The sequence below is a fragment of the Netta rufina genome (genome assembly GCF_964035555.1).
Source record: "Netta rufina genome assembly, chromosome: 3".
Classification (NCBI taxonomy): Eukaryota; Metazoa; Chordata; class Aves; order Anseriformes; family Anatidae; genus Netta; species Netta rufina.
In genome coordinates, this window is record NC_140125.1 from 34,281,264 (window position 1) to 34,307,688 (window position 26,425).

Consider the following 26,425-nt stretch of genomic DNA (forward strand, 5'->3'; position numbering starts at 1 on the left):
TACTCCTTCATTATCTGGACAGCAGAATCTTTCATAATAATTTGGCAGTTTTCAGTAACCAGTCATAAACATTAAACATAAGTTGGAAGAAAGTTGCCTTACTAATAGATAGGAAATAACATTATAGAAATCACTCATACTTTTTGTTTATTTCTTTAAGAGAGTGATTTATTTAAGATAATTTATTTGGCTTTTGAAAAAGCATACAGAGACATTTTTATGGGGGAGAATGACATACTGTTTGTTCTCTTCTGTTTCTTTTGCCTTCTTTTCAAGTTGAAGCAGAGGAAGATGATAATGTAACCTAACCTGCTCATTCCTGTGCAGAGAGCCATTGCAATGCTTGGGCACTATTTAAGTTCAGCTAAGAGCTCCAGTGAATTTTCGGTATCTCAGTTACACTGGGAAGAGGTTGACCCAGGATGACTGAAAAAGAATATACTAGAGGTGAGCATCATACAACAGCACTAACCTGAGTATTCTTTACCTAACTATTCCAGTGTGGCAAAGCACTTCCTGGCCTTTCCAAGCAAGAAGACTGCTGTGGAACCGTGGGTACTTCCTGGGGTTTTAACAAATGTCAGAAATGTCCTAAGAAGCCATGTAAGTGTTATTTTTTTGTTATTCTCTGAACCAGTTTATAACTTCTTTTTTTTTTTTTTAATTGAATTTTGCTTTTTGAAAAAAAAAACAAAAAAACATAGGAGAAAGAACCATGGTTTAATTAGAGGCAGGTTGCAGAAACAGGAATTCTCCTGCATGCCAGCAGAGTTACAGTATGCAGGCACACAGTAAAGCCAGCAGAGTTAATGTGGTTGTTGTGGTTTTTTTTTTTTGTTTGTTTTTTCTTGCTTCCTCCACCTCTAAGGCAGTGACGCACTGTTGCATTTTCTCAGGAAGGATAATGACACTGAATCATGTTGCCTCTTCCAGCTGGATTTATTTTAATTTTTTTTCTTTTTAAGTCTGTACAGAAATGTTAAATTATAGAGGCGCCAGTTACTGCTTGGAGAGAATGTAGTGACCTCTTGAGACTGCAGATGAACTTTCAAATTTGGAGCCAAAGTTTTCCAGGCTCTAAATTGTCTGTTTTATTTATTTATTTATTTCTGTTCTGTTTTTGAAATATCTTCCTTGACAATTAGACTACTCAGAGACTTTCCTCACCAGTTTATTGTGAGTTGATATTATGTTATAATGAGAGAGAAATTTCAGATAAGTGAAGATAGTCTCTTAAACTTCTGTGAATTACATAATTATTGCACAGAAATAGTAATACTTTGCTATCATTTAATATTTTCATCACTAAATGAAAGAATAAAGAAATAAACACTGGGATCTCCATTTTGCAGATGGAGTAGGGTCCTATTTAGTGAGCCAAGAGTAGTGCAAGGAACAGTCAGCCTTATCGAGGTCTCCTAGGCCATTGTTGTTCCAACAGATAGCAATACTTCAAGTCTGTTCAGTGTTTGTTTTTTTGAAACATTATTGTTCACAGGTCTAATATAGTACATCAAATGTAATTCCAGCAGAAAATCTACTTTGGCTTCTACTTCTTTCTCTTTCCACAGGAGAGTTTGCACCAGTTTATATACTGACTCAGTCTGATCTGTTCATTTATGAAGCATTAAAATTTTGTGTTTGGGAATATGTTTATCTTCTGCTTTGCTTCCAAAAGAGAGTGTACTTAGCATCTTTGAGGGCAGTAGTTCACAGAATACTTGAGTATCTAAGTTTTAATTTCTGTAGCGCATAAATATAATTTACAAGGGACATTCCTTCTGTATTAATGTACCTCCATGAACTGGGAAATGTGCTCCGAATTTATCGTTTTCTCCAAATAAGTAGCAATTTAACTACACTTGGAAGTTTTGTTCATCAGCAGTATGTGGGTGTGCAGAATATATTGCTTAGTAGATGCAGGTGTGCCAGGAGAAAATCATGAAAGCCTCAAATGTACCAAAAACTAGTTGGAACAACTAGGAAGAAATACTTTACTCTTAGGGTGGTGAAGCACAGCCACAGGTTGCCCAGAGAAGATGTGGATGCCCCATCCCTGGAAGTGTTCAAGGCTAGGTTGGATGGGGCTTTGGGTAACCTGGTCTGGTTGGAGGTGTCCCTTCCCATGGCAGGGGGTTAGAATTAGATGGTCTTTATGGTCCCTTCCAACCCAAGCCATTCTATGATTCCGTGAAGTAATACAAATTTTTGGTGCCTGGTTCCAAGGGAAGCCCATGTGAGGATTCTTCATCGTTGGGTAAAATACCAGCCTTCCCCGCCTGGAATCCACTACAGGCCATGTGTTGATCAGGCAGCAACTTAATACCAACAAGCTATGTATGCTCTGTTAAGGCCAAACCAATTGGGAAATACTGGGGCAAACCATGTCTTAAATCGTAGTCCCCAGATGCTTGGTAGGGGAGTACAGAGAAATGCCTTAAACACACTTGGGATACACAGCCCTAAAACTTCTCCTGGAGGGAAGTCCACCACCCTTTCTCAGTGCACTGAGTAGAATCATTTTTTGTAAATGCTAATAAGAGGAGCACTGTCCTTTTAATATAACAGCTTAATGACTAGCACATTTGCTCAAGATGAGGCAATTCATAGTTCCTTTATCTACCCGGAGAGTTTTTCAAATCTACATTTTATAACTATGAGGAGATGCCCTAACCCATAAAATGAAGAAACAATTCTTGGAATAGGAATGGGAACCCAGTCTCTTTCCCGGTGTCGTTAATTGCTAATGGTATGAGTCATGCTCACTTCTGCTTTCTGCCTCAAATAATTTGGAATTGTCTTTTGAGCGTAACTGTGCAGTTTCAAGAGGAGACAAAGAATGTTGCCCTGCACTTGTGGTTAAGGTATTCCTGGAAAGTAAGGGTTTGAGATGAAACAGGATATATTTCTCATCTTTCTAGGTGGGAGCTCTCACTGTACATTAACTTTCTCCCCTTCTTAGGGAGGAGGAAGTGTGTGTACTCTCTGTTTTCTCTGGATTAAAATACAGTGTTACCTGCCACAACATTATATCAAGAATATGATTTGGTAGGGGCTTGCTTTAAGAACATTCACTGACTGTATCTGTCAGGAAGTTTTGATAGAGATATATGCAATTTCTCCATATGCATTTAATTTAGGAATGAGTTAAGCATGATACTATTCAGTCGTGCCATGACTTAGGGCAATTCTGCATAGGTGCAAATGGTGAATTTTCAGGTTTCTAGGAACTTAAGGTGATCAAATTTGGAATGTTGCAGTAGCCTGTGATTTTGCAGCATCTTAGAGTTTTATAGATGTCCAGCTTGAACTTAAATCTGGATCTGAGCCTAAATGACCTTTGGGCAAATGTGCCATAAGCTTTGCATCAACATGAAAGTGTTATGCTTCTGTACAGCAAACAATTGCCAAACAAAATGTAAGTTTATGATGAGATGTAAAGAAAGTATAGAGTCCCTGCTTAAGTATTTATCTTTCATCAAGTATTCTTACTTTTTCTTCCTTCCCCACTCCCCCTCTCACCCCCCCTTTTTTGGGGTATTAATGAGAATGTTTTAGTGGTGAAAAGAGTATGCATAGGTATAAAAGAAATTGAACAGACAGACATGGGAGTCAAGTAAATTAATAGTGAGGTACTGGTTAAGTGGGGTCCATAGTTCCTTCTCACCAGGCAGAGTTCCTGCCTTGCTAGTCCTATGTCATTTTTACATACTCTGAGACTTCACTAAACCAGTACTGTCCTTTATATTGTAGATTTAGGAGGCTTCCTTTTGCTTTTATGGTTCCTAAACTTCATTTAAGTTGACCTGTTATTACAGTAATACTTAAACAGTTTGCATTTAACATGGTCACCTGGGAACTGTAGTTTAGCAAAATACTTAAGCATGTACTTCAGTCTCATTAGCAGGCACTTAACAAGTGTGGTTTCTTTACTTCTGTCTTCAGCCTACTGCTGAAGGATGTACTTAACTTTGTGCCTGTCTTGTTCCCATGGACTTATGTAGGGCTTTGTCACTTTCTGAAGATGTACTTAAGTATTTCGGGTAATAGCCACTGCTCAGTCAGGGCTTCTGTCCTGTTGCGAGGTTGAGTGCCTTGGCCTGAGACAGCTTCTGTGTCCCTCAGTGTATGGGTTAGTCAGTGTTACTGAAAAATAAAGGAAGAATTTTTGGAACAGGTCTCCACTTCTGCGGGCTTCTACAGACCTTTAAGACAAACTGTATTACAATGGTGTGTGGGGAATGTTATGATAGTTCAGGCTTCTTGCTAGCAATTAATAAACAGGTTGAGTAAAGGGCAGGTAATCCATCCAGCTCTCACATTGATAGTTAGCCATCACTGCACAACCTCCTTACTCTTCTGTGACCTGCCGATGTTGCTGCTCTTTATACAAGGAAGAAAACAGCTGCTAGTAAGCCACTATTTTCTGTTTGGTGTGGGAGCAGGCAGATGAGTAGGGAGGGAGAGGCTGAAGTCTCTGACCTCACTCCACCATTACACTTTCTAGAGCAGGTGAGTCACCATGGAAGGGAAAATGCATTGTGGCACTGGAAAAGGCCTGGCACAGTTTATGGACTGGCCTCTACATACAACTGGAAGAGCTCTGCCCTTCCTCTCTTTTCCCTCTGCTAGACTGTGCTACAGATTACCAATCCTTCCCACAAAAATTATGGAGAAACTGTCTCGGGTTTAGTGTGAATTGAGTAAGGTCTGCAATGGGAAGTGCAGACAAGTTAGGACATAATGCAATTATGAATCTGACCCTGCCAACATTAACATTTTGAAATGTTAAATGTTTTGACTTTTTAGGTGCAATAATAGGGCTAGTGCATTGCACTTCTGAAGATCTCATCTTAAGTTTAAACTGATTTTACTATGAACATTGTGAAAAGATTGGAGCTGCCTTGAAAATAAATGCATAGCTGCCATGTATCTGGTGGCAGAGAACATTTTCAAATTTTAATTTGTGTTTAAAAGTTTGTAGTCTGTGGAAAGATGGAAAATGGATTTGTTAAAACTGTAAGAATATTATTACTATATTTGTACCCAATGTTATTTTAGTGTTTAACCATTTTATCACATGACTTCAAGCAATCTTAAAAGGGAGTCTTTATGTTCTAATTAAGCAATTACTTGAAATAATTCATAGCAGCTTAAAATAAAACTACCTCACTCGAAAAGCTGCTACTCAGGTCATCGCTTAAATTTTTCCAATGCATAGGAAAAGCTTTAAAAAAAAAGTTGGGGAAAAAAAAAACAACACCTTTTTTGTTGTTATTTATCCTTATAGTGAACTGGTTACCAGTTTTGAACTAAGCTGCAGGAGTAAGTGTGCAGTTCTGGCATCAGTTGTGAAGTGAAGCCAACGTTATCTCACTCTGTTCTAATTTGACAGTTTATATACTGTAAAGTTGGAAAATAATGCTTTTTTTTTTTTCTTTTTTTTTTTGGCCAGCTAAACATTTAAAACACTTTTAAAGGAAAACAAAAGATCTGACCAAATGTTATATGAAGAAATGTCTCTGGTGTAGCGCTCAAATTATGAAAAACTCTCTTGACTCTTTATTAAGGGCACTTTTATGATCACAGTGCTGACAGTTTTGTTCTGTATATTTAATAAAGTATTGGGCTTTGCCAAGAGGTTAGCTTTTAGTGCGTAACATACAAAGAAGTTACTGGTCTCATTTAAGATGTTAGAACAATTTAAGAATCAATAAACAGCTTTCTGTAGTCTCAAAGGCAACCTTAAGTGGAGGAAAGAAACAATAAACGGAAATAAAAATCTAGTTAACTGAACACTTTCTATTTTGGCAAAATTGAGCTCAGTCTGTATTTTGAAGCACTGTAATGCCCTTGGCAGATTACACTGATCAGCCAATAAGTGACACAGTCCTCCAAAATTTGGAAACTTTGTTAGCTAAATCACAGATGTAACTTCTACTTTTTCCTTGCTTTGGAGGCTTGGTTGCTTCTGTTTCCTATGTGTTTCAAACAGTCTTAATTCATTGTGGTGGCAAAAATGATGCACAACAATTTTGCTTGATATTGCATATATTTTTTGCTTTCCGAATCTGCTTTCAGTTTTAAAACCATTATAAATCTTCAACTTTATTTTTTCCCCAACATGGTATTTGTAGCTGGTTTGTGAAAGTAATTATTTGAGTATTTGAGAACAATTAGGATGATTTCAAGGATGTCTTCTTTTGAATCAAAAATTCAATTTTGAATGGATAACTGAAGATCTCAGTGGTATATATGCAGGAAGAGATGGAAGTAAGGTTACTAATATTTGAATTTCTTAACCTTCTATGCTTAAACATACATCGCAAAAACTTACACTTTTTTTAAAGTTACATAATAATTTGTCTGTCAAGTTCTCTAGATAAGCAAATAAATCAGCAGTATTTAATATGTAATTTTTTCTTCAGCATACCATGGATACAGTCCTATGATGGAATGCCCCCAAGGCTACAAGAGAATCAATGCTACATTTTGTCAAGGTACGATAGTGTACACAATTGATCGTGTTTATTGTGAATTCCAGTTTTGTGTGATTGATTCTGTGATATTTATGATTTAGCTGAATGAATCTGGTCCACTTATCAGGGGAAAAAATGTTGAGGCTATAAATATATGTACGTATGTTTTATTTAACTCTTTCAAAATATTGGCAACTCTATAGGGTGTTTTTTGTTCTGGGGCAAAAAAACTTTTAGAACTTCTATGCATATTCTCATTATCTTTGATGTATAAAGATGACTTCATACAGATTTCCTTACATTATTTTTCAATAGGAATGCATTGTTCTGCCAGTTCTTTTGCTAAACAGTGAGCCTGGAGACTTGATTGGTTAAGTCAGATGAAACTCGCGAAAGAGAATAATTTTGATAATCATAGCATAGAGTATAGAGGGGATGATTATTTTGGACTTCAGAGACGAGGCACTACAGTACTGACTACAGCCCGATAATGTCACTGGCAAGTGGATGTGAAAGTCCATGTATACCTGGCTCCCGTATAAAGAGATAAACCACAAACTTGAAGAATGTACATAGTGCAGGTGAGGGTCTATGGAGTTAGGGTGTATAGGCAGTGTTACTTCTAAGATCATGCCCTGTATCTCTTGGCTGTAAGCACAAAAGTTATCAAAGCTTCAAGGGCTGTAGGAGCTGCGTTATCATGCATGCAGCTAAGCTGAAAAGCCCCAGGGTATTTAGATTCTCCCAGCCAGTGGTGCCTCTGCCTGATGAGGAAGCTGAACAGATGATTGTGGATGTATACTCCGTGTTTCTGCATTTCTTGGAGTGTTGAACGAAGTGCAAGATCAGGATGTAGAAAGAAAGTTAAACCACTTGTCCAAAATCACTTGGCACAGCTCAAGTAAATAAGAGAAAGGAGCTCTGAGAACGTGTGAGCAGTCCTGCAGCATTCTACAAGTAGTTGTGGAGGGAGAGAGAAAGAGTAATTGGCATTAAAGGATATATGTAGGCACTTTGGTGATAAAGATAATTGTATTTAATTGAAAACTCTGTTAGCATGTAGATGAGAAAATGTATGTCAGCCTGCCACAAAAATTATTTTACCAACCAAAAAAATATGGTTTGTGGATCACTAAATACAAATAAGTGTTTTGCTGCTTCCATTTCTGAGGGAGATGTGAGCTGCTGTCTGAAAGTTTCTCTGTCAGGCTTCTTAGTTTACCTAATGCTCAGCTCCCTACCTAGTGTTTTACCAGCTTGCAGACTAGGGGCATCTTGGAGGATTGTGAGAGAAAATTGGATTAGATTAAAATACTAAAAAAATAAATGGAAGAGAATGATGCGAATTGCATCTCAAGAGCTTGTTCTCTGATCTGCAGAGAGAGACTGTAGCATCATCCTAATAAACAAAAGGATTGGGGAGATTTTGATGGCAACTTACTGATGAGGAGTGTGAAGTGAAAAAGTGGAGGTGAATATAAGGCATATGTGGACCACCTTTTCACATGTCAGATGAAACACAGGTGATGCATATGTTTCAGCCATTTCAAAAGATTGTCTCATTCTGCATATTAGCTAGGCAGTTTTTGAGAATATGCAAAAGAGAGGATTTCTAACTTAGAGCCCACAAAGTGTCTGGAAAATAACATCATGCATCCCTCTGAACATGGTATGGGGGAGACAGAAGCTTTTGATATTTCCAGTAGTTGAGCACAAACCTGATGGTGTACACAATGTGTTCCTGGACAGCAGCAACCCAGCAGGCATTGAAAGGAGAGTAGGACATTCAGTTTGTTTCAAGATTCTTGTACCTAGGTGTTGGCAAATCTTATTACATGGAAACTAAGATCCCAAGTCAGGGGCTACAGATGGCTAGAAAATGGTCTGATTCCTGTGAAGGTTGCCAGAAGTAGTTTGCCAAGAAGAATATTGCCAGAAAGTTATTTCGCTGAGCAGCGGTAGGCTGACAGAGGGAGAGCATATGTTTCTGGGTAGGAGTTCAATCCTGCCATGGTAGTGTGCAGAAATAGAACAGTACCTGGTAGGCTAGGAGTCGTTTGTTGTATTGGGTTTGATAGTTTTTCCCCTGACACATTTCTATACTGCATAACTAACACTGCAAGAAACATCAGGATTTAAAGAGTTTCTTTTATTACTGCTACCATCATCTTGGAAGAGCGAGAGCTATAGACTCTAAACGTAACTTGCAGTTGATAATGGAAGCTCATAATCTCATGTTTAATCAAAGAGAGAGAGTCAAATTATTCCACCAGGAAAAAGACTGTTGATGAAATGAAAATGTAAACAATCTCCTGCCTTTCTGGAGAGGGCAGAGCTGATAACTGCTGAAGGTTTCTCTTATGAAGACAGGCTGAGGAAGTTGGGGTTGTTCAGCCTGGAGAAGAGAAGGCTCCAGGGAGACCTTACAGCAGCTTTCCAGTACCTATAGGGGGCCTACAAGAAAGCTGGGGAGGGACTCTGTCAGAGAGTGCAGTGATAGGACAAGGGGAAATATCTTTAAAGTAACAGAGGGCAGATTTAGACAGGATATTAGGAAGAAATGCTTTATTCTGAGGGTGGCGAGGCATAAGTTGCCCAGAGAAGCTGTGGATGCCCCATCCCTGGAGGTGTTCAAGGCAAGGCTGGATGGGGCTTTGGGCAACCTGGTCTGGTGGGAGGTGTCCCTGCCCATGACAGGGGCTTGGAATTAGATGGTCTTTAAGGTCCCTTCCAACCCAAACCATCCTGTGATTCTGTGATTCCCATATTGCCTTATTGAGGCTTAGGTGGCTTCTCAGCAATATACTCACCAACACACTACAAAAATGAGGTGCAAATAAGGATGGAACTGAGAGAAGGATTACCCATGAAGCAAAGACAGGATAAATTTAGTCCCATTGAAATATGTAATGGGATTATAATTTTCTCTCAGAGGATCACGATTTTGACCTCTGTTTGAGCAGTCATCACAAAAACTAGCTTCACATGTGAAGGAGCTGCTTGCAGGGTATATTTCAGTCCTGTAATGGCCATTAGAATGTCCTTCTCAGTGGGTGAGGCAAAAGTGTCCTATTTGTGTTAACAAAGCAGTAGCAATAACTATGAAGAGAAAACTGTTTAAGCTGCTCAGAGGTGGGTGTTTGTATTTTTGTAATAACTGCTACAATTAAATTGGAAAGTTGTGGCGCAGCATCTCCATATGCAAGTATACATTTTAATTAGATTATTCTTTGGTGAAAGGGGGTGTGTGCTGTGCCCATGCTCAGAAAGGGTGAGCATTGCCGGACAAAATCATAAAGGCGATAAATATCTGAATCCCTGCCTGCAGCCTACTGTGTGCTCTTTTCACCTAGATATCATCCAACTTTCACTGCCTTTGAAAACTCAGGCCTAAAAGCCTAATTAACCATTTGTTCTATATTGTTTTTGCAGTCAAAAGCCTTCCTAGTTTACAAAGCCCGTGTGGTATTAGCATGATTAATAACCAGATCCTGATTTTTTTTTTTCGTTTCAATTGAGTTAGCTAATGTGAATCATTCTTCTCTCTGATGTATATATAGGACAACAAAGAACCATCTGTGGGTATGTTAATTTGAACAGTTTAATATAATTGCTATCTAGAAAGCTTTTTCCCTCCGGTAATTATCTTTTCAATGGGATGATTTATTACATGTACACGCCTGGATGCCCTAAGGCTGTCATTAAAGACAAAATGCAGTTTATCAGGGTTGCAGCTTCTTTGTCAGAGTACATACACAGTGCTAATTTCTGGTTCCCTGTTTAGAATTATACTTACAATTTCCTTCTTCTGCTAATGGTTTTCTTGGAAAACTAAAACAGAATGAAAAAACAGCTGGTAAAAAAAGTTTGGATTCATTTTTCAGGAAACTAACATATGCCAGTAGAGCACTTTAAAGATCTTATCTTGAAGAACTGGAAAAATACCTGAAAATTTGTTTTTTTTCAATGAAGAAGAAAGTTGTGCATTAAAGCTGTTGAGAAGTTGCCATTTGTGTAAAATTAAATGTAAATGAGCTCAAAGAGATTGGTACTTATATGTTAAAGGCTCAAGTTCTGTAATTGTGTGCAGGGGGGACTTCAAGCTTTTTTCATCAGGTTTCACCATGATTTAAAATATTTTTTGAAGGTGTGTTCTGTCCACCTATAATTGTCTAAACAATACAGTAATAAATTTACTTTTTTTCCATTTTGTAAATGTATTTTATTACTTAAAGGAGCTTACCTTCATAAAAATGCTAATTGTTGTTGCTTAGCTACTAAGTTAACAAACTTCTTTCAAGAAGGTTATTTGATGATGATCATACCGTGAAATAAATATATCTCCAGAAACTGGGCTGGGTTGCTGTTTGGACACTGATTATGTGTTTGAAAAGTGTGGCTCTGCAAATTTGCGTTCCAGTAAATTCCACACAGAAGCACAAAATGATTTGGATTGATTTCTCCTGCTGTTGCTTTGTTAGCACACAGAAATCAGTAGGTCATTTCTCAGAATAAGAAACTGTGTTGGTTTTTTTTTCTGTAATTTTAAAAGAATATATCGCAATAGTTTCATTAGCAACCAAACCTCATTTTTTTGGTTCTTTTCCCTCGTCTTGTTCTCACTAATCAGATTATTATTGAAACAATCAAATATAGTGGAGGCAGTAAATCCTGGTTATGTATTTCTTAAAATTGAAGATTTTATAGCAGATAACAACACAGCTACAGCAGAAACAGTTGGAGTGGTATTTTCTGAGATGTAGTAGGTACAGTTGTAACTGTAAGTGAATTAAAAGATATGCCTGTGTATTGAGTCTATTTGGAGACAATTCAGTCAGATGGCAGTCCCAAAGAAGCTTAAGTGCACCTACCAAAATGAGTAGTACTTCCACAAATGAGCCCTGAATTATGTATTCCACTCCTCATTTGCAATATGATATATTGTACGTATTAAAGATCTTACTACATGAAAATCTGCCCGGGCTAACATTCAATGACAGACAACCTAGTAATTTCTAATTAAGAAGTTGTCCAGTACTTTGACAAATGCTAATTGGCATATAAGTGAACTAGACAGTTTGCTTTGCTAAAATGCAGCAAAGTTTCTTAAGTGTCTGAGGTTCTTTTTGAAAGGCAAGTTGCTCACTTTGCATCAAATGCAGATAAACATTTTCCATTTGGTTTTATTACTTAGTTATTTAAACAAAGTCAGTCTGCTTACCTCCTAGAGGTTTTGAAAAATACAGAAATCTGATTTCAGAGCTAAGTGCAGAGGTCCCACTTCAGAAATTTACTTTTCCACAGTGGTTAAGCCTGGAATCAGATGTGGGCTGCAGATGTTATGATTGCTTGTGTCCTCTGGCACCCAGCACTTGTGACAGAGGATATGAGAAAGCCTGCAGTACTTGTTGGCTCCTTCCTAGCCACAAGTTTGTCTGAATATTTCAATACAGCTATCAGGTCTGTGGTGGCCTAACAAGGCTTTCTGCTTTTACAAGTTCCCTTTCTCGGCCCAGTATTTATAAGAATGTTCTTGATATCATGACTGTCCTAGCTGGAGTCTGAGTCTCAGGCAAAAAAAATAAAAAATAAAAATCCAACTCAAGATCATTTGAAAAAGGTAGCACAAAATTTTTTGCTCTTCTGAAATCTCTGGCCAGTTGATCTGCCTTCTGCCAACTCCCTAACTTTGCATCTTGAAATCTTTTTTTAAATAATTTTCCTTATTCTGGATTCCATAGTATAAGAAAGAATGTATTTTAAGTTAAATGTTTATGGAAGTCTAATAGTTTGTTCAGCTTTTAAAACTCTCTGGGATTTCCTGGGTACTAGCAGAAGGAAGTACTTTTATTTTTAAACTGTGATCTGGAGTTTTGTTGCCTGCAGTGATATAGGGAAGGAACAATGGAAGCCAGTGTCTTAAAAATTGTGAACATTGTAGTTTTCTTCTATTTATGCATACAATGTGACTTTGAAAATCTGAAATTTTCATTGTGTTGTGAGGTGATTTGTTCAGGTTGTTACGTAAGTTGCCTACCAAACACGTGAAATAGAAAAAGTATTGTACAAAAACAAGATCTACTGTTTCAAAAGGGAATTTGTTTAAAGTAATACTAAATGGTTTCATAGTGTTCGTCTTGTATCTGAAAATGTTAAATACCTTTTAATTCTATATATTATAGATATTTTTTAAAGTCTAGTTGATAGCTGACACTATTGTTCCAAAGTTATCATTGCTTCTGAAAGTCGACTTCATTCTTTACATGAATGACAGCAATGATTTCTTTCAAAACAAAGACTATTTCAGTTTACGTTTGCATTATTCTAAATTTGTGCAGCGTGCTCTGATTGGTTTTTGAACTTGTAGACTGTTTTTCCTGAGTAAAAATATTTTCCTTAAAATAAATGCAGTAGATTTAAATACATACTGTTACATGATTGCTGCTTTGACCAGAACACATTAATAAATGTGCGTTTGGTTCTGGAATTTTGTTTTTAAGTTAAATGCTTAAATGTGGTTAAACGTTTCAAGCTGTGATGATTTTGATGAGCATAAATTCAGTGCATTAAGCATGGAGATGAAAGAATGAATTTCATTTTCTAGGAAAGAATGTTTCGTTCCATTATGTGTGTGACCAAATCTGGGCCTCTCCCTATCTGAACAGGGGAGAGTGGCCCTGCTCCAGGTGTCCAAACGAGCTACAAGGCTGGAGAGGGAGAAGACAGCTTTACACCACCATAGTGTTTCCTGTGATTCTGCATTAGGCCAGCTGGGCCTGGGTGGTCTGAAGAGCTGTTATAATGGTTAACACAGCCAAAAGTCAGTGAAGTCCTTTTCCTAAATACTCTTCCAGCTGGAGGCTGCCAAAGAGAAACACTAAAGGGCTGGTATTCCAACCATCAGCTCATGTATGTTGGTGTCCAGCAGAACAGCTCTGTGCTGATTAACTAAATCCCTTTGTATCATCTCTCTTGGCTATAATGGGCATCAAACTCTTTAGGTTGTGTTGAGCTGTTAACATGTTGAAGACCAGTAGGCTGTGAAGCATTTTCATATTTGCTTACAGAAAAATCTGAGTCAAGTATTTCAGTAATGGGACAACTTATAAAGGAGATTACTGTAGCTTTATGATGCACCCTGTAAATCACTCAGCGTGTCTTACAGTAGCCATGCGAAGCATATTGTTTCCACAATAAACGACAGGTATCTTCGTGTAAGTAGGCACAGGAATGTTTCCTAGGGCTGGATGTTTACACTTGGCATAGTTTGTTATCCTTGGAATAAGGATACTCAGGCTACGTTATGGTGTCACGAATCCTGGAATATAGCTGAAATGATTCACTTCCTGAAAGTGATTGAGTTAGGCATACCATTGCTCAAGGAAAGGTAGAAGAACTTTGCATGGAGGTTTCCAGTAAAGAATCAAAGTAGTGTCAAACAACAGCTATTACAGCCCCAGATTGCTTTAACCTACTTTAAAAACCATTTTAACAATTGGAGAATGCAAGCAGAAAATTGAAAGGTAGTACCTACTGCAGCATTTCCTCCCTTCCAGCACAGGTTTGTTCCATGCACTGACCTACAACAGAGGGGATACCCTTTTGTACACAAATACCTATACATGAGCTAGAGTAATACTTTCTGTTATAACTGCTTTGTCACTTAAAATTTAAGTACTGCAGAACAGAACTTGGTCGAATATCTAACCTCTTATCCTTTTAAAGTTTTGTTCCATGGATTTCCTTCTCAGTTGCCAGATTTTCCCAATGTGCAATGCATGTAAGAGGGCTGAATAAATAAATCATCCAATTACATACTTGAGTAAAAGAGACTGACCTTCATAATATAGACTGAGGTGTTGAAAAGCCACTGAGCTTTCGAGTGTTTAAGCAAGGAAGAACTGTTTGGAAAAAAGTAACAAACAAGGACTAAGTTATTTTTGAGCAGGTTTGGTTTTGCTTTCTTCTGGACTATTCAGTCCTTCCCTAAATCACAGTTATTGGGGAAAAAAAATAGTTTGTTGTGTTACCTGCTGCCTGTATTTAGACTAATGAATTTTCATTTACTGTTGCAAAATTCACAACACATAATTCCAAATGTGTGTGATCATGGCTAAAAACAGCTCAGTTCTTTACCTGAGAGTTAGCTGTTTGTGGAACTGGATTCTGGTAATGTACTTTCAAAAAGCAGTTGTGTTTTGGAGTATTTTTAATATGAATACTTGAAGATTGACTTACCATGAACAGAAATGAAAATAAAATTTCTTCTTGAACCTTTTTAGAAATCAAGCAGAAAAAGCCATGAGTAAAGGAAATTACATTTCATTATTTTCAATCCAAGGAAATTTTCAATTTGCTATCTTATCCACACATTTTATCTTCCAGTTATTAATCAATATATGTAAAGGTTTTTGAAGATTGAACTATTTTTAGACTTGCTAAAGCTATATGTGACAATTACCATGGTTTATAAGAAGTTCAGTGTTGGTATTTGTTTATACAAGCACATGCTTTCTAAAACCATTCCCATCATCCTCCTTTACTTCTGTTTGTTGGTTGTTTTTCTTTTTTTTTTTTTTTTTTTCTGAAGCAATGAAGATTTCTCTCTTCAAATAAGCAGGCAAATAGTTAAGAAAAGGCTGTTTTAGCTTTTTATTTTTTTCACCAGGAAATTCAGTAGGAAAGAAAATTAGTAATGCATTGCATTTTCTGAGAGCAGTTTCACCTGACACCCAGCAGCAGTCAGTAGATGTATAAAACTCTGTGGGAAGGTGTCAAATGCTAGCTGTCATTGAGAGAGTTTTAAGTTTTTAGTGTGGAATATTGTGGGATAAATCAGCAGTGGTCTGAGTGATGCAGTTGCCGTGTCTGGCCAGGAGCACTGCAGTGGCTCTAGAGGAGAAGAATGGTGGCTGCCCTCACTGTATATCAAGGTGTGTGCTTAGGTGAGGGTATAGAAGGAGCTGGGACACCACAACCTAACCTTTACACTCCTACAGCACCGTTAAGACATGGGTTATGGCAAAGCATCTGTGCATTTGCATGAATGCATGAGAACAGAGTCACCTGCAAATACTGTGGGATGGCACATGGCTTCCACTGCCACCTCAACAGATTCAAAGCAAAGCTTTTATTTTTTGTCAAGCTTTCAGGGAGAGGGACTACTGAAGAATAACAGCAAAGGGTAACCCTGTCCTTTCAAAATGACGTTGCTTCTTTGTTGCCAATGGAGTCATGCCAGTTTATACTCATTGAGCAGGGTCAAATCATTCACATTATCAAGCAGTAACTCTAACAAAATCAACACTTTATCAATTCATTAATTATAAATAACAGCACCTACTGTGAGAATTTGGGGTAGAGCCATGCCAGGTGCTGTGTGGAAAAGCTCCTTGCATAACCTTCTTTTCTATTTCACTAACAGACTTTTCACCAGAAGAACTTTGCTGCTCTGTTTTCCTTGAAAACTGAAAATTAGTATTTAGTTTGTCTTTAGAAACCTTTATTTACATATACATAGTCTTATAGTAGTGCTACAGAGCTCCTTAAAATATTTCCACTGTGTAGATGAGTTTTGATCAAATCACTTTACAAATGTGCCATCAGTTTGTACTTGAGCACAACAAAACATTATGAACGGTATGAAAACAGTCATACCAAATGAATTTGCATTGCAACACAATATTTAAAATGAAAAATTTAAGTCCATATGCACACAAAAAAAGGAGAAGGATTAAAAAAAAACTATTAATTTTGAACCAGATTTCTTTTCCAGCTGCCTGAACAAGTTGATTCTGATGCAATTTGCACAGTGTCGTGGTTTAACCCGACCGGCAGCTAAACACCACGCAGCCGTTCGCTCACCCTCCCCCCTCCCTCTCTGGGACGGGGGAGAGAAATGGAAAGTGAAGCCCGTGAGTTGAGATAAAGACAGTTTAATAAGACAGGAAAAAAAAAAAAAAACAAAAAAAAACAAAAATAATAATAACAATAATAATAATGATGATACAATGGGGATAATACGAAAGTAATAATAGTATGTACAAACAAGTGATGCACAATGCAATTGCTCACCACCCGCTGACCGATGCCCAGCCTAACCCCGAGCAGTCCCGCCCCCTCCCCCCAGCTAGCCACCCCTATATATTGTTTAGCATGACGTCAGATGGTATGGAATACCCCTTTGGCTAGTTTGGGTCACCTGTCCTGGGTCTGTCCCCTCCCAGCTCTTACTGCACCCCCCAGCCTGCCCGTTGGCAGGACAGAGCAAAGGCTGAGATGTCCTTGGCTTAGTATAAGCACTGCTCTGCAACAATTAAAGCATCGGGGTGTTATCAGCACTCTTCTCATTCTAAGCCAAAACACAGCATTCCACCAGCTACTAGGAAGAAAATTAATTCTGTGCTAACTGAAACCAGGACACACAGCTGGGCAGGCTGGCAGGTGGTAGGAAACATTTTGGGTAGGTGACCTTTTACCACAAACTGAAGTGAAATGATAGACCATCTGGAAGGGATTTTTCTACACAAAGTTTTTAAAGACTATTCTCACCTGTTTTTATGTTTCTTTTGAAAGTTTGAAGTTTGTTACCAATTTGTGGCTTGTTTCTGTTGGATCCCTTGATAGACTTGTGAAATTCAACATAGAACACCAGCTCAGTAATTCTATGAGCTCATTTAGAAAACATGAACTTGGCAAAGAGGCACTGAAGATACACTATAATTAAGTTACACCAAGACATCAGAACATCAGAAGTTGGACAAATTTATTAAGAGTAATATCCATATCAAGAACTGTGAAAAACTGCAGAAGGAACATTCATTGGTATTTGCATACATTTTAAGCTAGTGATTGCATGTGGCAGTGCCCACATTAAATACAGAGTGGATGTGAATGGGGTCTCCATACTGTAGACAATACAAGACAATATTTTTAAATACTAGATATACAAGAACATTTCATCAAGAAAGAGTTCTAAAACAGAGATAGTAAGAGCAGCACCTGTGAATATTTTTCTATAGAACAGCTGAATCATTTGGAAAGGAAGATGATTGTGTTTTTATGAATTATAGGATGATCACCATCTATCTGCAGTTTATACACTTTAGTAAATAATGCTATGAAACCTTCACTTAGTAGGCAAAACTCCAAAACACAACTATCACAGAGTTGTGACCACAAAATGGATTTGATACATTCCAATGCCAGATTTTCTCAGCAGTGATAAGAAATAGAGTTCTGAGCTTTTTTTTTTTTTTAAAGTCATTTCTACTTAGATGTTATTGATGATATTTAACCTCAATTTACTTTAAAATTCATAATTACAGTTTGTGTGTATAAAGACTGCAAGCTTTGTTAATAAAATTTTCATTACAAAATCCAAACAGCACAGTTTTGCCACTAGGTATTCAAGATCACTCAGCTAGTTGGTCTGTGACCTGTAACTGGAATTTACTGAAGTACGAGGCCGGATTATGTGGCCGTTTCTACAGGACAGATTGTTATTTTTTTTTCATATCGTTGTATGTACATGTATTCCAGTTCAGTAGCTAAGTTATTCAGAGTTTAAAAACTTCTTGAGAATTGGAAAAACACCTAATAATTATACAAAAGTAAAGGAAATGGTTCATTTGAGTAGTGCAAGTAATGTTAATATGAAAATGATATAAATTCAAGTTAGAAAGCAGTAGAAAGCAGGACTCAACTTTTTTTCCCCTCTTATCTATCTGTATCTTTACAGGGCTTTCTTATTATTTTTACATGCCTGTGACCTCTCGGTATTCAAATAAAATTTATCCATGTATAATTGACTGAGTTCCAGATTCCTGATGCAAACATTGAGTAAAATCATCATGTAGTAAATGAAAAATGCATCATCACTGATTTTAAATATTGAAACTATGAATGTACTCATGAGAAGTCATATAATCACATTACTGAAATACACCTATAACTGTGCAGTTATACTCATAGGCAGGAAAAGAACCAAATTTTGCATAATGATAACGTACAAGCAAATAGCAATGTGTATTAATGGTAAGTAACCATGTGACTAGGTCTTTCCTTGAAAATACTAACTTTAAATCTGAAATCAAATTAATATTATTTAAAATCAGTTGTCTTTTTCACTGATTTAAAACTTAAATGTCATCTTCACTAGGCAAAACATTCCTGCCAAGTCTGCATTCATAAAGTGACAAGAAAAAGCAGTATGATTTGTATGTCTTTGGGAAGATATCTTATATTTTTTCCAAGTAATAGTAGATTACTTTTACTATAAATAAAAATATATACTTAGAATTGGTAGAATGATATTGTGAGTTTTCCTTTCTTTCAGAATAAATCAATCTCTTCTAAATTGTTTTCAAGGACATAGTGCTTCATCAAAAGCAAGTAGAATTTTTCCTTTGCTTAGTTTAGTATTTGAGGACTGATCTAAAAACCCAAATTGTCAATATGTAGAAACTTCAATAGTGGATTCTGAATGTTACAGTATTTGCTTTATGTTAACTTCTAGGTATTTCATAATAATCTCTTTATGTTCATTGTTTTGTCAGACGTTTTGAAAATACAGAGTTGGCAATATGTCCATTCCTCCTGACAACTCTACAGCAGTGTCAATATGTTTCTATTTAGAAATGTTTCAATGTTTTTTGTTTGTGAACTGTTAAGATTCGTTAAATTCATTTCCTCTCAGTAGTCACAAAAAATATGGAATTGAAACAATGATGGTATTTCCTTCTGGAATCAGTTGGCACTCTATGGATTCCTTCAGTCCTATTTGAAGATTTCAGGACAAAAGAACAAACCTAGTTAGACTAATCAATTAAAGAAGCTGTCTAAAAAATGTCAAGTACATTAGAAGTCCAGCTTACTAAATCTTCTGTGTTAGTGAAATCCATAAATAAGGTACTGCTGTGCTTATGTGGGACACCTTCCTGCTCAAAGATTGGATGAGTTAAAGGTAGACTGCTGCAGGAAAAGACCTTGAGAGTATTTCAGCATTTTTGTGCTCTTTTTCTTATACTGTTCTCCTTTTTCAACAGTCTACTCCCTCTGAAGTCAGAAAGTCATATAGTCTGGGAATTTCACTGAAAAATTCCTTTGTGGCAGAGCTGATCTTTTATAATTCATGTGGTTTCCATCATATTTCATCCAAATTTATAGGATATAAATTATCACTCTTTGTCACATGTGGCTAAGTCTGTAGAGGTGAAGTTGATCCAGGTGGTATCAAGATTAGATTGGGTACAGTCGTGGAAGAGCTGAAGGATAAGATCAACACAATATTTGGAAAAAATCATAGCTGACGTGGCAACTTCAAGTCCACTGTACTGTGAGTTTAAGTTGTACAGCACTGCATGGGGACAGGTAGCTAAACTTCTGGAGGAAAATAAAGATAGTAATGTGAAAGATTCTTCAGGTTTCCAAAAGCCAACACCAGAATATCTGTTACATTTAATATATTCAATTTATTATCATCATTGAACGTGTTGAATCAGGCAGAAACCTACAATGTAGTCAGATAAAGCTGTGAAAGGTTTATAAAAACTAAGACGAAAGGTTTTATATATATATATATACACATATATACACATACATATTCAATAAAACGATCGCTAATACTTGATTTCCAAGAAGCCGGCTGAAATGTCTGACTTCTGCTTGAAGCTTGTTTGCACAGCGGTGTAGGCATTTTTCCTAGCTTAGAGTTAGGGAGAAAAGTCTTATGTAGGATTAATGTGCATAAACATTTTAAAGTAGGCCTATTTCAATGTGCTGCTGCTATTTTTTCTGAAAGATGAGACAGGATAGAGACAAATTAAGGGTTTGTGCTTTTTTACCTAGTTATTTATTTTAAGGATTTTCATTATCGGTGCAAACCTACATTGTTACTGTCTCCTGGCATAAAATCCTAGTTTGGCTGACTTGGTTACAGCTGGTATCCAGATGATTGTCAGACAGGGCCTATTCGAAGAGTAGGTGGATTATAAATACCACACCAGGTATGATTAAAGGTCTTAATCCCCATGTGTGGAGTGTGAGGAGAACGATTCACTGGAACCCTAAAAGGGACAATGATACAGCCAGCCTAGTAACAGCAAACTTTTATCAAAAAGGTCTTTGCAGTCATTAATTATTACAAACTATTGTTCCTATCAGTACAACCCTTTTCCTTGCTCAGATCTGTGTTCTTTTACTCTGTGAAGAATTTTCTTGCTATTCAGGTGGTAAGCTTTTTAGGTCAGAGATGGTCTTTTTGTGCTCAATGGACCTTCAGGCACTACCACAATACAAATAATAAAAACTGTATTAAGTGTGTCAAGCAGTTCCATTCTATATAAAATGTACCACATCGATCTTTAAAAAAATAAAAATAAATATGTGAATATTCTTGCAAGTTGTGTTTACATCATCTGCAACCCGTGTATTGTGTGTGAGTGCCAAGGTTTTGGTAGTGGTGGGGCTGCAGGAGTGGCCTCTGTGAGCAGAGCCCAGCAGCTGCCCCGTGTCAGCTCAGAGCCAGGGTCTGGGGAGATCTGAAGATCTGGCAGGAGCTGCCACTGATAGGGGACCCGTGCTGGAGCAGTTTGCTCCTGATGGATGGACCCCAAGGTACGGAGCCATGTGGGAGAAGTTCTTGAAGAGCTGCTGCCTGTGGGCAGCCCCTGCAGGATCAATTTGGGAAGGACGGCATCCCGTGGGAGGGACCCCACGTGGAGCAGGGGAAGAGAATGAGGAGGAAGGAGGAACAGAGATAAAGCATTAATGATTGATATTAAAAAGATATATATATATATATTTGTTTCTCACTGTCCTTTCTGTTATTAAATGACAATAAATTAAATTAATCTTTCCCAAGTTGAGTCTGTTTTTCCCGTGACTGTAACTGGTGAGCGATTTCTCTGTCCTTATTTCAACCCAGGAGTTTTTTTCATTGTATTTTCTCCCCTTGTCCCACAGAGGACTGGTGTGAGAGAATGGCATGGTAGGCACCTGATGACCAGCCAAGGGTAATCCACTACATCAGGAAAAGGAAGGGGGTGGTTGATAGCATATAGTCAAAGCATTTTTTTTTTTAATTCAGAGTACTTGACAATGATATATAAAGGAAAAAGATCATATTATTTTCTCAGCAATATTTTAAAAGGTAATAAATTTTCAGTGTGGAAAAAAATGTTGCTCAATATGTTAGCTGGTAATAGTTCTCCTGCACGTGTTTGAGAAAAGATCAGGTAACTCCTGAAGAAAGAAGAATATTGATGTGCATTTCAGTATCTGATTATTTGAAATTTTTCCACAGATATTAATGAATGTCAGTTACAAGGAGTATGCCCTAATGGTGAGTGTTTGAATACCATGGGCAGCTACAGATGTACCTGCAAAATGGGATTTGTGCCAGATCCTACCCTCTCAAGATGCATAGGTGAGTAATAGCGTCGATCAAAGATACTTAGTTGTAATCCGTATGATGAATCATATAACTGGCCCCAATTTCCAAGCTGTTCCAGTCCTTTTTGTTGCCACTGCCTCTTCATCTCAGTTTATTTGCTTTATCTAGTCAGAGTGTTCATGCTTCTTTGCTGTTTCTGTCCTGGAAGCCTTGAACTCCACCAGTTGCCATCAGGCTCCTTGCCATCTCTTCCTGTTTTTCTTCTATCAAAACCTTCAAGGCCCCATCTAGACTCATTGTACACTCTTGAGTTGTTCTCACCAGTGTGTAGTTCTCTTTCCCCAAATTTTTCTTTCCCCTCTCTGCTATTTCCTCAGCCCAAATCGCCTTTGTGGCCTACCCTCTTCTCTTCCACTTCTGCAGCTTTATCCTGGGTAGTTTCCACTGTGGTTTTATAGAAGGACAAAAGGCACCTCCCTCACATATCTTTTTCCTTCCTCACTGGCAATTCTGAAATCCCTGCCATAACAGCACCAGAAGCTATGGGACAGCCTGGACAGTATTGCCTTAGATTTATTAAGTGTATCAAAATCAGCTTGAAGCAAAGAAATGGATTGCAAAATACATTTCAAATGGTTTAAGGTCAAGTAAGTTTAAGTAAGAGAAAGAAATTCTTACAGTGTTAAGTGTCAAGGAAACAGATAGGTATTGCTCTTGCCACTACTTATTGTCAATAAAATGAAATTTCTTCAAATATGAATCTCATGATATGACCAAAAGAACATGAATTTTATTAGATATCATTTTATCATTTTTGTCTGTTTTCAAAAGGAATAGATATTTTATCTTTTGTCTCAATAATCTGACATATTCTCACAGTGGGATTTTATGTGGTAGAGATAAGTAAATTTGAACAATTTCCAAGAGAAGAACCTCTGATTTCTTTATAGTGTAAGATAAATGTCTGTGTTCCTGTAGCAAGACAAAATGATACAATGAAATGGTTCCATTACCATGGCACAATACCTGCTTTTAACCAGAGTTTTAGTAGGCAGTACAAAATTATATATGGACAGTGTGCCCAATGGAGCACTGTACAGAGCTCTTGGTTAGCATTGTCTGGAGCTTGAAGAAGTGCATGCTATGAGATTTAACTAGAAGTTAGCACAGACATTAGGAAGGAAAAGTAAGACAGAAGAACAATGAAAAAATACAATGTTTTTACATATCTGTAAGTCATGGGGCATAAAAAAAAAGATGAAGAAAAAGCAATGTGTATGATTCAGCAGCTGTGTAGTTTAGACATATACCGGAAGAATGCATGTGTAAGTCATGGGCCACTACAGTCTTGCCCTCTGATTTTAACCAACTCTCCAATGGCCTTTGTTGCCCCTCTCTCATGTTTGTTTTTCCAGAGTTGCAGATATTTCTGAGAATGTACTTAAAAGCAGAGTAGCACTTGAGTTTACATACTTTGAGAAAATCTCTTGAATATCCCTGGAAGAATTATGACCCTAGTAAGACAGCACTGGAATTTCAGTGCTTGCACATAGTCTAAATTCAGCTGTTCTGGAATCGGGAAGATTGAGCATTTCATCCTTTTTGCATCCATTTCCAAGTATGCATATCTGTGTTATGCTATCAGCATCTTTCATGAAACTATGATCTTACAGCTGTTTTACTCTGTTTCAAATATTACTTTTTCCTTCTAAAGGTAGGTAGGTAATATCTGAATATTACCAGATAGTTAAAGTAAGATTAGATATCTAGATAATAAAATAATATAATAATATATACCTTTCTTTTTTTTTTTTTTTTTTTTTTTTTTTGTAAAGTTATTCCATTGTTTATTACACTATAATATAATAATAAAAAATATTTTATTCATCTCCGAAAGTTGTAATCTCTTGCACTTGGCTTAGGGGAAGTGTAATCAAGCTTGGAACAAATACTTAAGAAACTTTATTTAGTTGCTTGTAGAACTGAAAAATGAAAGCCTATAAGTAAATGAATTGTAAAGATGTAGGAAACACCCTTCAGGGCACCAGGGAGCTAGAGAAGTACTATATAGTCATGCTGACAATTAACAGATTAATGTGCTTGTGTGTTTTTCCTGCTACATTTACTCAACATTCAGCCAAGGATGATCTTTGGTGCATTTTTCTCCTGATTAAGAAGGATTAGAAATTCAGAAAGAATTAGGAGAAGGAAAAAGTTGTGAACAGCATGAATGCAAATATTTTCCTCTGTTAATCAGCTTTTACTTGGTTTGTGGTCAACTACCTCTGCAAGAAGAAAAGAAGGCCTAGAGAACAAGTGAATTTCTTCCTTTAAGTTTTTTTTGGAAGAGTATAAGTAAAAAATACATCATTTCCTAAGCTCCTTACCTATCTCTAGATTTATAAAATTGTATAACCTGAAACCATAGGTGAATTCTTCCTTTTTTCACATAATAATCTTATTCTAGAGGTTAATGGCATTCAATCGCTGAAAAAGTTTTTCATCAGTTGAAGAATTTAGCACCACTTAATTTAATCCAGAAAAAAGGAGCTGTTTTTCATTTTTCCTTTTGCACGTCATGTTGAAAATCAAATATTCTTTGTACTTTGGCGGTTAAGAGACTGTGGTACCCAGGACTGTTAACTGTATGTGAATGCGGATGCATACATTAGAAAGCTGGATGGATATTAGCTTCCTAATTACATAATTCTAGTCATAGTTCATGGCCTTTGTCTCTTCCACACTAAAATAAATATGAAAAAACAAGTAAATATGTAATTGTCTCTTTTATAAAGGTATAATATCTGAGACCTAATCCTTTTGCAGACGTGTATATACATACATATACAGTTATAGCAGAATTTTCCAGAGGCTCTGTAGGTTGTCGCCACTGTATATTGCCAGTTACTGACCTTAATTGTAAGCATTTGTACTTGTGTGCAGGTGAGGAAGCTGATTCTGGCTCTTTGTTGTGGCAGCATAGCAACTGGTGGTTTGGATTTTTTTTTCCTTTTTTCCTTTAAAATACATTTTGATCTAGGATGGCTTGGAATCTAGGAGTGTTTGATGCCAAATAAAAATGTATTTTATAGTGTGATTATGGCTTGAGATAGGTGTTTGAAATAAAGCTTTTGTAGAGGACAATATTAATGCAGTTAACTGGTGTTGGAAATGACCAGTACCATCCTCTCTTCTCCTTTCATTGCAGCTGATAGTCCTATGGTTGCTGAAGAGAAAGGACCCTGCTACCGGTTTGTTAGTGCAGGAAAACAATGCATGCATCCTCTTTCTGTTCAGCTCAGCAAGCAGCTTTGCTGTTGCAGTGTTGGCAAAGCCTGGGGCCCACACTGTGAGAAGTGTCCCCTCCCAGGAACAGGTAAGAACTGCCCATTAAAAGTGTAAGCTCTTGCCCACCCCATGTTTGTTACACATGCTTTAAAAAAATATCCAAGAATTGATTTAAAAATAAACCAGAAGTGTTCATCAGTAAATTATGACAGTTCTACTGTCATGATTACTATGTGATAATAGAATAATAAAATGTATATTGTCTTTGTGCACAAGGATTCATAATTTTAAAAAGTGGTTAGATCAGTGGTCAAATTAATCCTTTTTAAAAGCATAACTGTTCATTGCTGATTGTAATACATATGATATCCAGCTTGTTCAGTGTTTTAACACAGGTACTTTTAATCCCCTCTTACTGAAGTTGCTGCTGCAGATGTCACTCATAATACAAATCATGCATTTCTGTGGAGTATTTTATAAAAATTCAGATTTTCAAAAGTAACTAGTTGCTTTGGGAAATCCACAGCTAATATAAGCAGCATGATGAGAGTAGTGGATGCCTTACTGTTTTAAGCTGGGCATACAGAAATGGAAGTGACCAAAGTTTTTGAGCATTTTAATTGATATTTAAAGCCATTATATCCTGTGTGACTGCTAGGTTGCTAGCTCACTGATTAGGATTTTAAAATTAAAGTTCACTTTCAGGTAAATAATATTTCTATGGCTTTTTAATGCAGCAAGAACATATTCCCATCAGATGACTAGCAATTTAAATGCAGATGCTTTATGTCTATGAGAATATTGTGGGAAACTTTATGCCCAACTCCATATATACATTCTGGAGCTGAGAATATATCTTTTTTTTTTTTTTTTTTTTTTTTTTCCAAGATGACTGCTCTCTTGTTATAAAAAAATCCACTGAATATTGTGTGCAATTGATTGTCTTAGTGATTTCTCTTAATGAAAAGACTTAAGAGAAATCTGGGAGTAGAAAATTCTGATGAGCTATGTGGGAAAAACCTTTCCCATTTCATGGCAAAATTCATGATTTAAAAACATGTTCCTTTCTATAACAGGTTAAATTCATAATGATCTTTCAGAGTTTTCAATGAAAAATGTGTGAAAGTGGGATATTCCAGAATGGGGTAATGTATTTACTGCAGCATCCCATGTTAATTTAAGTCATTGGATGAAAGAGTCAACATCTCTCTCTCTGATAGCTTTTAAAGTAGTATGAAGTAGATCAGCTCTGAAAGACTAAGAA

At 36.9% G+C, this 26,425-nt stretch overlaps 1 protein-coding gene across 1 annotated transcript in view; it reads left to right on the forward strand.

Annotated features, from left to right (window-relative positions):
• LTBP1 (latent transforming growth factor beta binding protein 1) overlaps nt 1-26,425 on the forward strand; it is a gene marked incomplete at both ends in the record, with an annotated part of 200,785 nt that overhangs the window by 100,680 nt on the left and 73,680 nt on the right. Inside the window, 4 exons of the mRNA XM_084283576.1 lie at nt 501-603; nt 6,429-6,500; nt 21,784-21,906; nt 25,082-25,249. Of these exons, the coding sequence (XP_084139702.1) occupies nt 501-603; nt 6,429-6,500; nt 21,784-21,906; nt 25,082-25,249 (466 nt within the window). The remainder of the gene's footprint in view (nt 1-500; nt 604-6,428; nt 6,501-21,783; nt 21,907-25,081; nt 25,250-26,425) is intronic.